The following is a 12085-nucleotide window of genomic DNA, read 5'->3' on the forward strand; positions in this document are numbered from 1 at the left end:
GTACAAATGTCTGTATACAATTTATACATTTTATGCGCATCCATGGAGGAAAGAATATGGGCAATTTTATCTTTACTTTAAGGGTATGTTCACACTGCTTAATTCTCGCGCAGTGAACATTAACATCAGTGTGAAATTGTTCCGCATTAAGAAAGAACATGTTCATTCTTTGCGCGGAAGTCCGCAAGCTCTGCATAGCCATCAATGGTGACGGCGCAGTACCGCATGTCCTACCACCGAAGTATTTTGGCGGCCGCCAGATGGAATCTGTACTAGTGTGGACATACCCTTAAAAGGAGACAGATGAAAAGGAAATTTCTTCCAGCAATATACCCTAACAGTAATAAGTTAGTTGATGTGAATTGGTCAATAAAAACAAAGGTTCTAACTTGCCAAAACACCAGCTAGCTTACTTCTATTACATATTTAATAAATCATTTAATTGAATGAGATCTGTCTGACTGTATATACTTTTTAGACGGTCAGCTTATATCAGGCTTGTATTTTAAAGATCTACATCTCATGTTAAAATGACTGGTCAGAAGTTTTGATCTGTGGGTGTTCAGTTGCTCTGTGTCCCACCATTCCATAAAATGTAATTTAGTATTGTGTTTTTTTTCCTGATGTTACAGCTCTCTTTCTGCTCCTTTGTTGTAGTGATCTGTGAGGATCTCAGCACCAAGGCCCCCAACAATCACAACTTTTAATTTGATACTATGCCATTTCAGAAATTTTATAAAATTACGGTTACATTTTAAGGGTACATTCACACGGGCAAAGTTTCCCGTTGTGGGTTTGAGCTGTGGTAGCTTTTTCACAGAAAAAAATTCTGCAGCAGACCCCATTGAGGTCAATATAATTTGCAGCAGATTCCCCGCCACGAAACACCGGCTGTGGATCGAGCCTACAGCGGGAAACTCACATGTAATCCACCTGTGTGAACGTCCACTAAGACGGCCTGATATGAACTAATAGAATAATTGCTTAGCCATCAATTATCAATGCCAATCTGCCCATTAAAGGTGTACTCTGGCCCTAAGAAGTCTTATCCTCTATCCAAAGGGCTAGGGGATAAGATACCTTATCGCGGGGGTCCCACCGCTGGGGACCCCCGCAGTCTTTCATGCAGCACCCCACGAACATCGCTCCAGATCTGATGAATCACGATCACGGGCCAGAGTATCGTGACATCACGGCTCTGCCCCCATGTGATGTCACGTTCTGCCCCCTCAATGCAACCCTATGGGAGGCGGCCTGGCGGCTGTCACGCCCCCTCCCATAGATTTGCATTGAGGGGGCAGAGCGGCAGAGCATGACATCACACAGAGCGGAGCCGTGACATCACTGTACTCCGGCCCCATGATCGTGATTCATCAGACCAGGAGCGATGTTCGCTCCAGAGGCTGATGATAGCGGGGTGCTGCATGAAAGATTGTGGGGGGGGGTTCCCAGCAGCTGGACCCCCGTGATCAGGCATCTTATCCCCTATCCTTTGCATAGGTGATAAGATGTCTTAGGGCCGGAGTACCCCTTGAGCTGACATGGTTACAGAGAGAGAACTGGCTGCCAGAAACCTATGGCAAGCCTAGACAGTAGGAAAAACAGATGGATAAGACAAAAACAAAATAATTTATATTTGCCTAGACAACAGACATTTGGGGACATAGACAGGAGATAAACTTGGCCATACTATTTGCAGTCCACAGGATTTTTTGTATATTCCTGAAACATAAAGTGTTAAAGAAAAAAAATGTTTTTTTTGTTTCCTCTTGATCTGTTCCATTTTCATCCAGTGAAAGCTGAAAGGGTGGGGCTTAGCGAAAGGGGTGGGTTTAATAATGCTTATTTTCCTTTGCAGACAGAGCAGAATGGGAAACTCCTGCTGTAGCTAGTTGCTTTACTGTCAAATGGGGAATAGATGGAAGTAAAATAACTGATTTTTTTTTATTTATTTCTCAGCTTTATTTTCATTATAAGACAAAGTAATATCAAAGGAAAAGAGAATAAAAAAAAATTAATGGGACTGTAAATATCCAGCGTGGCTCAACTCCACAGAATGTATAGAATTTAACATCTACAGGCAGATTATTATTCATATACATTTATAGAACAAAAAAGTTTTTATTCTTTGAGTTTAAAAAAAATATTTGAAGGAGTTTTGATTTCTCTAATTCATATTGTGATAACTAGAACATTCTGGTAAAATTGATAAAACCTCTGACCCTTATTGACAACATTTATATATTTTCCTTATTTTATTCATGCATATAATTTCAACATTACAATGAGTATTGGAAATACATCCTCCCAATTAAGAGATCTTTCAATAGGATTGCATATTGCATTGCATATTTATAGATTTGCTTTATATTACAAACATACAAATTAATGTTGATGAGAGAAATATCATTATATCATAGCTGTTCTTCTGTCCAGGTTTTAATTTCTTCAGGTATAGATAAGACTGGATCATTGATTCACCAGATTGTAGATTACACACTTAAGACATGCAAAAGTGACCCCTACAAGTGGTTGGACAGATCCTGGCTTTCCGTACATATGTCTAAGGTAAGTATCAAATTAGTTGATTTTGAAAACAGTTAACCAATATCTAGGATCCTGAAGTTGAGAGACTACTGTTGTCTTAATTCTGGCAGTTTGCAAAGGTGTAAACATGTCTGGAAAAAAAAAACATACAAACATTGGTGTTGTTGTTTTTTTTTTTTTTAATATATAAGGAAAAAATAGACCAGCTCACCGCCCTGTAGAAGTAGCCACTGGAAGGGTAGTTGGTGGAGGAGCACGGATGCAGGTCAAGCCGTGTAGCCAGTTGCAATAGAATCCAAGAAGAAAAAGGAAATCCAGCTCCCCCGAACAATATAGAATAACGGTATAAAAACACAAAACATTTATTTAATCCTTTAAAAATCAATCAGATGGTGAGAATGAAAAGCATAGATGAAACGCAGACACATTTCGAACCATATGGTTCTTAGTCATGGCTTTTAGTCTTAATATGCTAAAAATTGTTAGTTATTCTGACCTCTCTGTTTTAGTAAATACTTCTATTCCCCCAAAAATAGCAATTCTAAAGCATTTTTCTTAGTACTCTGCCTTGATCTGTTCCTCTCTTGTTTCTCCTGGTAATGATTGAATAAACTGACCACTGAGCATCACAGTTGCTCTTATAAATAGGTGGCAGGGGGCTTTCTGCCTTAATATGAAATTACATAAAAAAACTGTTTACCATTTAGAATGGGAATCTGTTTTGTTCTTTCAGCAGCACAAATAGTTAAAGGGGCACTCCGTTCCTAGATGTCTTATCCCCTATCCTTTGGATAAAATGTCTGATCGCGGGGGTTCACCGCTGGGACCTCTCATAATCTCTGGCGCGGCACCCCAGTTTTCAGATGCATGGCGCAAACTCTGCTCTGCTCTGGATGACTGACGACCACAGGCGTCACGCCCCCTCCATTCATGTCTGTGGGAAGAGGCATGATGGCTATGTACTAGCTGTCACGCCCCCTCCCATAGACATGAATGGAGGGGCGTGGTGTGACGTCACGAACACAGAAGCTCCAAGCTTCTGTGTTCAGAACGCCTCAGCATTGGCTCTGAGATTGTGAGGATCCCAGCAGCCGGACACCCTGGGATCAGACATTTTACCCCCTATTCTTTGGATAGGGCATAAGATGTCTTGGGGCAGAGTACCCCTTTAAGGATCCTCTACCCTCAAGGTGGTATAGAACTCCTGAATTTCTGTATAATCACCAAATGTCGGAAACAAATCACTGCTGGAGATGTGTGTCACAGATCGGTACTCATCTGCATATCTGGTGGTCTTGCCCCATCATTACCCCCTTTTGGAGAGAAGTAGGCATGCAGATCTCCCGTATCCTCCAAAAACAGATTACCCTCACGCCATCATTAGTACTTCTGAGTTTGGCTTCTCAAGACTATTCCGCCCACAAACATTCCCTAGTCACCCATCTGATTGCAGCTGCTAAATCTTTAATACCCATATACTGGTTACAAACCTCCTCACCGTCCATCTCAGAATGGAAAAAGAAGGTCCACGAGATATGCAGATTCAAAGAACTCTCACACAGGGCACAACGTTCTTATGATAAATACGAAGTCATCTGGTCTCCATGGACTACCTTTACTAAAATGTGATTTTAACAGGAACAAAGTACAACTGTGTCAGGTAGAAACTGGTGTTTCTGCTACTGCCCTTCCCTCCCTCTCCCTCAACTCCTACCCTACCCCATTTTGTAATTTTTGTGGGCTTCTGTTTCTACGCCGTACATTTTTCGGTAAAAATGACACATTCTCTTTATTCTGTAGGTCCATACGATTAAAATGATACCCTACTTATATAGGTTGGACTTTGTCGTACTTCAAAAAAAAATCATAACTACATGCAGGAAAATGTATACGTTTAAAATTGTCATGTTCTGACCCTTATAACTTTTTTATTTTTCCGCGTATGGGCCGGTATGAGGGCTAATTTTTTGCATCGTGATCTGAAGTTTTTAGTGGTACTATTGGTGTATTGATTGGACTTATTGATCTTTTTATTCATTTTTTCATTATATAAAAAGTGACGAAAAATGCACTATTTTGGACTTTTGAATTTTTTTGCGCGTAGGCCATTGACCGTGCGGTTTAATTAATTAAATATTTTTATAATTCGGACATTTCTGCACGTGGCGATACCACATATGTTTATTTACACTGTATTTTTTTTTATGGGAAAAGGGGGGTGATTCAAACTTTTATTAGGGGAGGGGTTAAATGATCTTTATTCACTTTTTTTTTTTTTCACTTTTTTTTGCAATGTTATAGCTCCCATAGGGACCTATAACACTGCACACACTGATCTTTTACATTGATCACTGGTTTCTCATAGGAAAACAGTGATCAATGATTCTGCCGCTTGACTGCTCATGCCTGGATCTCAGGCACTGAGCAGTCATTCGGCGATCGGACAGCATGGAGGCAGGTAGGGATCCTCTGGCTGTCTTGTAAGCTGTTCTGCGATTTTGCCGTGGCTATCCCGAACAGCTCTCTGAGCTAACCGACATTGTTTTACTTTCACTTTAGACGCGGCGTTCAACTTTGAACGCTGCGTCTAAAGGGTTAATAGCGCACAGCACCGCGAGCACGGGTCCCGGCTGTTGTTAGAGGCCGGGACCCGATCCGCGTTATAGAAAGGGAAAGGACTCATGACGTACCGGTACGTCATTGGTCCTTAAGAGGTTAAGAGGAATTAGGTTACAAATTTTGATGGGCTTTTTCTTCTTTTACCCTTGGGTAAAAAATAGGTCTAGAATAACATGTTTGTATAAAAAATGGAGATTTTGAATTTTCTCCTTCACCTTGCTGCTATTGCTGTGAAATGCCTAAAGGGGGGTTAACAAACTTTCAGAATATCCTTATGAATACTATGAGGGGTACAGTTTTCATAATGGGGTCCATTATGGGATATTTCTAACACAAAGACCCTCAAATCCACTTCAAAACTAAACTGGTCCCGGAAAAATTCCGATTTTGAAATTTTCATAAAAAAATTTGAAAATTGCTCCTAAACTTTGAAGCCCTCTAATGTCTTTAAAAAGTAAAAACATGTCAACTTTATGATGCAAACATAGTAAACATATTGTATATGTGAATCAATATATAATTTATTTGGCATGTGTATTTTCCTTAGTTAGAAAAAGGCTAAATTTTCATATTTTTCATGAAATTTTGGAATTCTTCCCCAAGAAATGATGCACTAACATAAAGTAGAATATGTCACGAAAAAACTATCTTGGAATCAAAATCATAAGTTAAAGCATCCCAGAGTTATTAATGCTTAAAGTGACAGTGGTCAGATTTGCAAAAAAAATGCTCTGGTCCTTAAGATAAAAAAGGGCTTGGTCTTTTTAGGGTTAAAGGAAACTGAGCTACAGTAACTCAGTACAGCGACTAAATAATAAAGAAAGCATTTTGCCTTTAACGCCATGTATATGTCTGAGCCACAGCTTAGGTACACAGCTGATCACTGAGGGTGATGGATGTTCGTACACCACCAATATGATATTGGTGACCTATATTTATGTTGGTGCTTATATCCTGCCCGTGTACTGTATCTCCTAGAGGGCAGAGCTACCAGGTTACTTTGTTTGTCCATACTCCTGGCCAAGCTCCTCCTCACTGTCTCATTGCTGCATGCCCAAGAACTTTACATTTACTCAGACTTGTCTTTGCCTGTTACCTCAGTACTTCACACCAGTGTCTCTTGGCCCACTGGGACAACTGCTGCCTACACAAGGGCTACTTCCAGAGGCAGCGACATGGTAGCCCCTGCAGCTAAGACCACATCTCATTGGAGAAGGTTAAATGGTTAAAACCAGGGGCTACGGAGATAACTCCATCAAGAGTGGGCTGTTACGTGGCACAGTGGGTCCACACCTTTTACTTGTTACACCTATCCTCAGGAAAGACCATCAATATGTTGTGACCAGAAAACCCATTTAACATTGATGTAGCATGCAGACTAATGTAATGGCATCAATATTTTCCAGGAAGAAAAAGTTTTGCTTTCATTCCCATGCAATAATCCCATGGTGTCTCGTCTACTGCTATGTAGAGGATCCTCCTTACAATGGTTACTTTCTGCAACCATGGACCAACTTAAAGAATTGTTCCCAGAAGTTCCCTCAAAAGTTCTAAAGGTAAAATAATATATAAGTGCATGTCTAATATATCAATCTAATGCCACGATTGCTTAGAATAAACATAAAAAAAAACTCACCATTATAACTGCATTAAAAATGCAAGAATGGGTATTTATACTGTGCCTTTTAACCTTTGAATGCCAAATCCTGAACCTCAAATGGACAGATCCAAAAACTGTTTATTTGTTGTTAGTGATGAAAATGTAATACCTTGTTTAATATGGTTGTTTAAAATTTTTTGAATATCTAAAAGTAAAATGGCTCCTGAAAATCCCACCACTAGGGGTCCCCATACCTACTGCGACACTAACCAGTCCTGCAGCAGCATCAGGCATGTTCATGAGTCATGGACAAGAGGTAACTCATGGACAAGGCTGTATGAGCAGACGCACCAATCACCTCCCACCACCACAAGGGAAGGACACGCCCCCTTCCCCTAAGAGGATTTCTAACACTGTGAGCAAATGAAAATAGGTATTTTTACAATAAATATAGGGGATAGAGGCATACAAAATTAGATGTACATGGTCAGGACTAGGGACTGAGTAACATATTCATTTTGTCTGAGTGTTAGAGTAATTGAATGTTGCAATATAAATCTCTAAAATCTGTGAACTTGAATTGTATCCATCATTCATCATTCTTCCTTTTTTTCCAGCACTTTAGTGATATCACTGCCATCCATCAGTTAAGTTTAGCAGCCTCCCCCAGACCGTCTCAACCACCAACCAGTATGGAACCAACTGCTGCCATTCAAGCACCTTCCACCAACATTCACAATCAATGTGTCAGCAACAAATATTTGCAGTCTGAAACTTTACAGAGTAAATCAAATACTACTAAATATAATAAAACATCTTCATCTTTACTTTCCCAAAGAATTCAAAACAAAGATGATGCATCAACTTCATCCATTCACACAGTAGAGTGTTATAGGAGGTCCACCATGTCTGATTCATTGGTGATGTTTGGTCAGAATGTCAGCATGGAAACAAATTTTGGTACATTACCACAAGACAATTCTGTTGTTGGACCATTTTCTTCTGGACAACACAAAATATTGCACAGAGTTTCCTATCATCCAAATGCTAAACAAGCACCAAGCTTTTCTATTAACCGAGAAAGCTTCTACGCAGATTTATCAAGTGAATGGAATTCAGCTAATTCATCATATTGTGAAAATGAAATAAGGGATGCTATCGCTATAAGCCAACCTCTGCCTTCAGAGATACAAAGGAGCCTATTAAAACAAACCCAGGGGACATTTCACAATCATCTTGTCACAGTTAACAACAATGAAGAGTCTTATTGCTCCAAAAAAGGAATTGTTGGAAAGAGGAGATTAACAGTGAACAGTGTCTTGACAAAGGAAAAATTGTCAGCAGGTACAGTGTGTTTCCAAACATTAGTGAAGGTATTTGACAAGTATGAACTTAAAAAATGTTTATTCTTATATTGAGACGTTCACACTGAATATTATTATTTTCTCTGTTCTGTTTTCCATGACTAATTCATTCAAGCCTACCAAACTTAAATACTAGTAAATATTAGTAAGTACATATTACCCTCACTTAATAAATATGACCAGTTTTACAATATTGAGCATATGCTAGAAGAGTTCTCTGTAGGAGCATAGAAGATATAATTAAAGGGGTACTCTGTCCCTAGACAGTCCCTTAGGATAGGGGATAAGATGTCTGATCTGGGCCCCCACCCTCTTCCGCCACAATCTCCACACCACAGCAATCTGAACATCTAGGTTCAGAACGCTGGGTTCTGGAGGCCGTGGTTGTTACGTCAAACCCTCCATTCATGTCCATGATAGGGGATAAGATGCCTAGGGGCAAAATAACCCATTATGTGATCCAAATGTTATAGCTTGAAGGGCATAGTTGCCAGTTCCCTTGAAGTAGCACTTTTATTGGAATTTACTTAAGTAGGTAGTCCATGTACATAATATCCCCCATTAGGGAGGAGGTGTAACGCCAGCGGTTGGAGTCCACCGATGTTTACCTCGATCCACCATCTTCTGGGGATGTGCAGCATGCATGACTCATCCTGCTCACTGCAGACTAAGATCAGTCACGTCTGCAGCTGTTTCGGATGCCTCCAGCAGAGGTCGCACTGGGTCAGTTGCTCTGAAGATCCAGTGGGTAACTGGTAACGATGAGGGGGGGGGGTAACACTAGCCATGTTATGAGCTAATGCTAAGCCCCATCTTACTAATGGATGCTGTCTATGACACAGCTTTCACTACTAAGCTAAAAAATGATATTTGGGGGAAATAAAAACACCCCTATACCCCTTGTTAAAAAAAAAAAAAAAACATTTTCCTGACAGAGTCTGATCTACTTTTTGTAGATTAAAAGAAAAAAGTAATTAAATTAAAAACATAAAACAAAAGGAACAAAATAGAAGCATACCTCTGGTTTCATGTGACATCTGTGCTTACTAGTACAGGTTTTCCCAATCAGAAGCAGAACATTTCTGGAAAACTGTACAGTACATTACACAGCTCTATGCAAACTGCAAATGGCTATGTGGAATGTCCAAGCATTCACTGTAAGTAAACTGAGGCAGGCTGTTATACGGATGGATGGTCAGGCAAACAGACTGTTATTCAGCTGTGCAGCGAAGTCATTGAGCAAAGCACAGTGACAGCAGGGATATTAAAGGAGGCTCATCCTTTTTTGCATGGAGACGGAAGCCTTGTCTCTGATGTGCAGAATAGAGGTGTTGCACATATGGGACAATAAACTAATATTGGAAATGTATGACACAAGCTGATAGGGAAAGCTGTGGGTCATAACCAAGGGCAACTGCAGGCAATAACAAAGGAGGCACATAGAAGACAGGTAGGAGAATGACCTTACAACAAGGAAAAACAGAAAATTGATTGTATTGGGCAACAGTGTTATTTCAGGTAGTACTACATATTTACATACATTCTAATTGATGGTACAACCCCTTTAACCCCTTAAGGACCAAGCCCATTTTAACCTTGAGGACCAGGCCAATTTTATTTTTGCGTTTTCCTTTTTCCTCCTCGCCTTCTACAATCCATAACTCTTTAATATTTCCATTCACACACCCATATAAGGGCTTGTTTTTTGCGTGACCAATTGTACTTTGCAATGAAACCTCTCATTTTACCATAAAATGTGCGGCGAACCCCCCAAAAAATTTTTTTAGGGAGGAAATTTTAATGAAAACCACAATTTTGCACATTTTGGAGGGTTTTGTTTTCCCACTGTACACTTTATGGTAAAAATGACATGTGTTCTTAATTCTGTGGGTCAATACGATTAAAATGATATCCATGGCTAGATACTTTTATATTTTTGTACCGCTTCAAAAAAATCTAAAACTTTCTGTACAAAATCAGTTATCTAAAATCGCCCTATTTTGACCACCTATAACTTTTTCATTTTTCCATATATAGGGCGGTATGAGGGCTAATTTTTTTTGCTCCATCATCTGTACTTTTTTTATATAAAACTTTTAGATAATTTTTTATTATTTCTTTTTTTTTATAAAATGTGACAAAAAAGCAGCATTTTTGGACTTATGTTATTTTTTACGTTTACGCCATTCACCGTATGGGATCATTAACATTATATTTTGATAGTTCGGACATTTACGCACGCGGCGATACCAAATATGTTTATTTTAAAAAAGTTACGGGGGTAAAATGGGAAAAACTGACAATTTTCATTTTTATTGGGGGAGAGGATTTTTTTTTTTTTTTTTACATTTTTTTTTTTTTTTTTACTATTTTTTTTTTACATTTTTCAACTTTTTTTTTACACTTTTTATGTCCTATTTATTATGGACTATCTATAGCAATCCTTTGATTGCTAATACTGTTCAGTGCTATGTATAGGACATGGCACTGATCAGAATTATCGGTGATCTTGTGCTCTGGTCTGCTCGATCTCAGACCAGAGCAGAAGACCCCGGGAGACGGCTGGAGCCAGGTGAGGGGACCTCCAGCCGCCATGCTGGATGATCGGATTGCCGTGGCCGCGCTGTGGGCGATCTGATCATCCATTCAAAGTACCGCACTGCCGCAGATGCCATGTTCTGTATTGATTACAGCATCTGAGGGGTTAATGGCGAACATCCACGCGATCTCAGATGTCGGCCATTACCGGCGGGTCCCCGGCTGCTGCTAGCAGCCGGAACCTGCCGTGTATGACGCGAGCACCGTTCCGATGGTCACGGTCATACACAGGACGTAAATGTACGTCCTGGTGCGCGAAGTCCTGCCAAGCCAGGACGTAAATTTACGTCCATGGTCGTTAAGGGGTTAAAGGAAGCAGATCTTATTTACAGGAATTTGTAATAATTACATATTTATTGCAATTCCTTTTGCTACGATTATCTCACTTCAGATTGTTGTTGTTATTATATAGTGGTTTCTGCTGTAGTATCTTGACAAAAATGCTTAAATGCTTTGTGCTACATAAAATGTTATGACCACAAAATGGAAACAATGCATGAAAAAATAGTTCTATATGGATTCTTTAAACCTATTGTTTTTTTCCCTTTATAAACAGAAACAAGTATTACTGCGCAGTCCCAACAAAAAAGAACAAAGTTAACTTATGAAAGAGTTCCAGGAAGATGTGATGGCCAAACTCGCCTCAAGTTTTTTTAATAAATACTTTAGTATTTTATTTGTTATTTCCTCTGTAAGTTAAAGGGGTACTCCTTTGGATAGAGATAAGCTGCCTAGGGGTGGACTACCTGTTTAAGCATATTTACCAAACTTTGACTTTAATATATGAAAGTTATGAATATATAGCCAGTTTCATGGTTTTTATTTGTGGAAATCTTTATTATTTACAATAAATTTGGTAAATTTAGGTGGGTGAATAATCTTTAATATGTCCAGCTCACACACATGTTGGTTGTCAGGCAACAAAGATCAGTCTGGATAAAGACTCATAGATATCTGAAAGAGCTCACTGAAAATGTTACAAAGGTTTCTATTACCCTGGCAAATAACTGTACCAATCGACTACATAGAAGTTGATTAGTACTTTTTAAAAAGACCATTTAGACAAGTCAGTTATTGGGAACACAAATAAACAATCTCTGGATCATATTACACAGGGAGATGTGCAGCCAAGTAATGATGACTGTAAGACCTGCACAATTTATGCGATCATCTGAAGAACAAACTTTTGCTCATTCCCTGGCTAATCTCTGTATCTTCTTGTACACAGCGCAATGATATACCCTGTGTAATAGGACCTTAACCCCTTCACGACGAGCAACGTACATGTACGGCGCCGCGAAGTGTCACTTGACGCGCGGCGACGTACATGTACGTTGCGGGGTTCCAGGAGCGCCGC

At 39.6% G+C, this 12085-nt stretch overlaps 1 protein-coding gene across 18 annotated transcripts in view; it reads left to right on the plus strand.

The window, feature by feature from the left end:
• Positions 1-11543, plus strand: part of SHOC1 (shortage in chiasmata 1) — a 262135-nt gene extending 250592 nt beyond the window's left edge. For all 18 annotated transcript variants that reach the window (XM_056518636.1, XM_056518635.1, XM_056518660.1 and 15 more), the window contains 4 exons: positions 2437-2568; positions 6573-6722; positions 7384-8110; positions 11285-11543. In XM_056518636.1, coding sequence (XP_056374611.1) covers positions 2437-2568; positions 6573-6722; positions 7384-8110; positions 11285-11385 — 1110 coding nt within the window. In that variant the 3' untranslated portion in view covers positions 11386-11543. The remainder of the gene's footprint in view (positions 1-2436; positions 2569-6572; positions 6723-7383; positions 8111-11284) is intronic.
• Positions 11544-12085: the final 542 nt, after the last annotated feature.

Source organism: Hyla sarda, chromosome 1 (genome assembly GCF_029499605.1).
Source record: "Hyla sarda isolate aHylSar1 chromosome 1, aHylSar1.hap1, whole genome shotgun sequence".
Lineage (NCBI taxonomy): Eukaryota > Metazoa > Chordata > Amphibia > Anura > Hylidae > Hyla > Hyla sarda.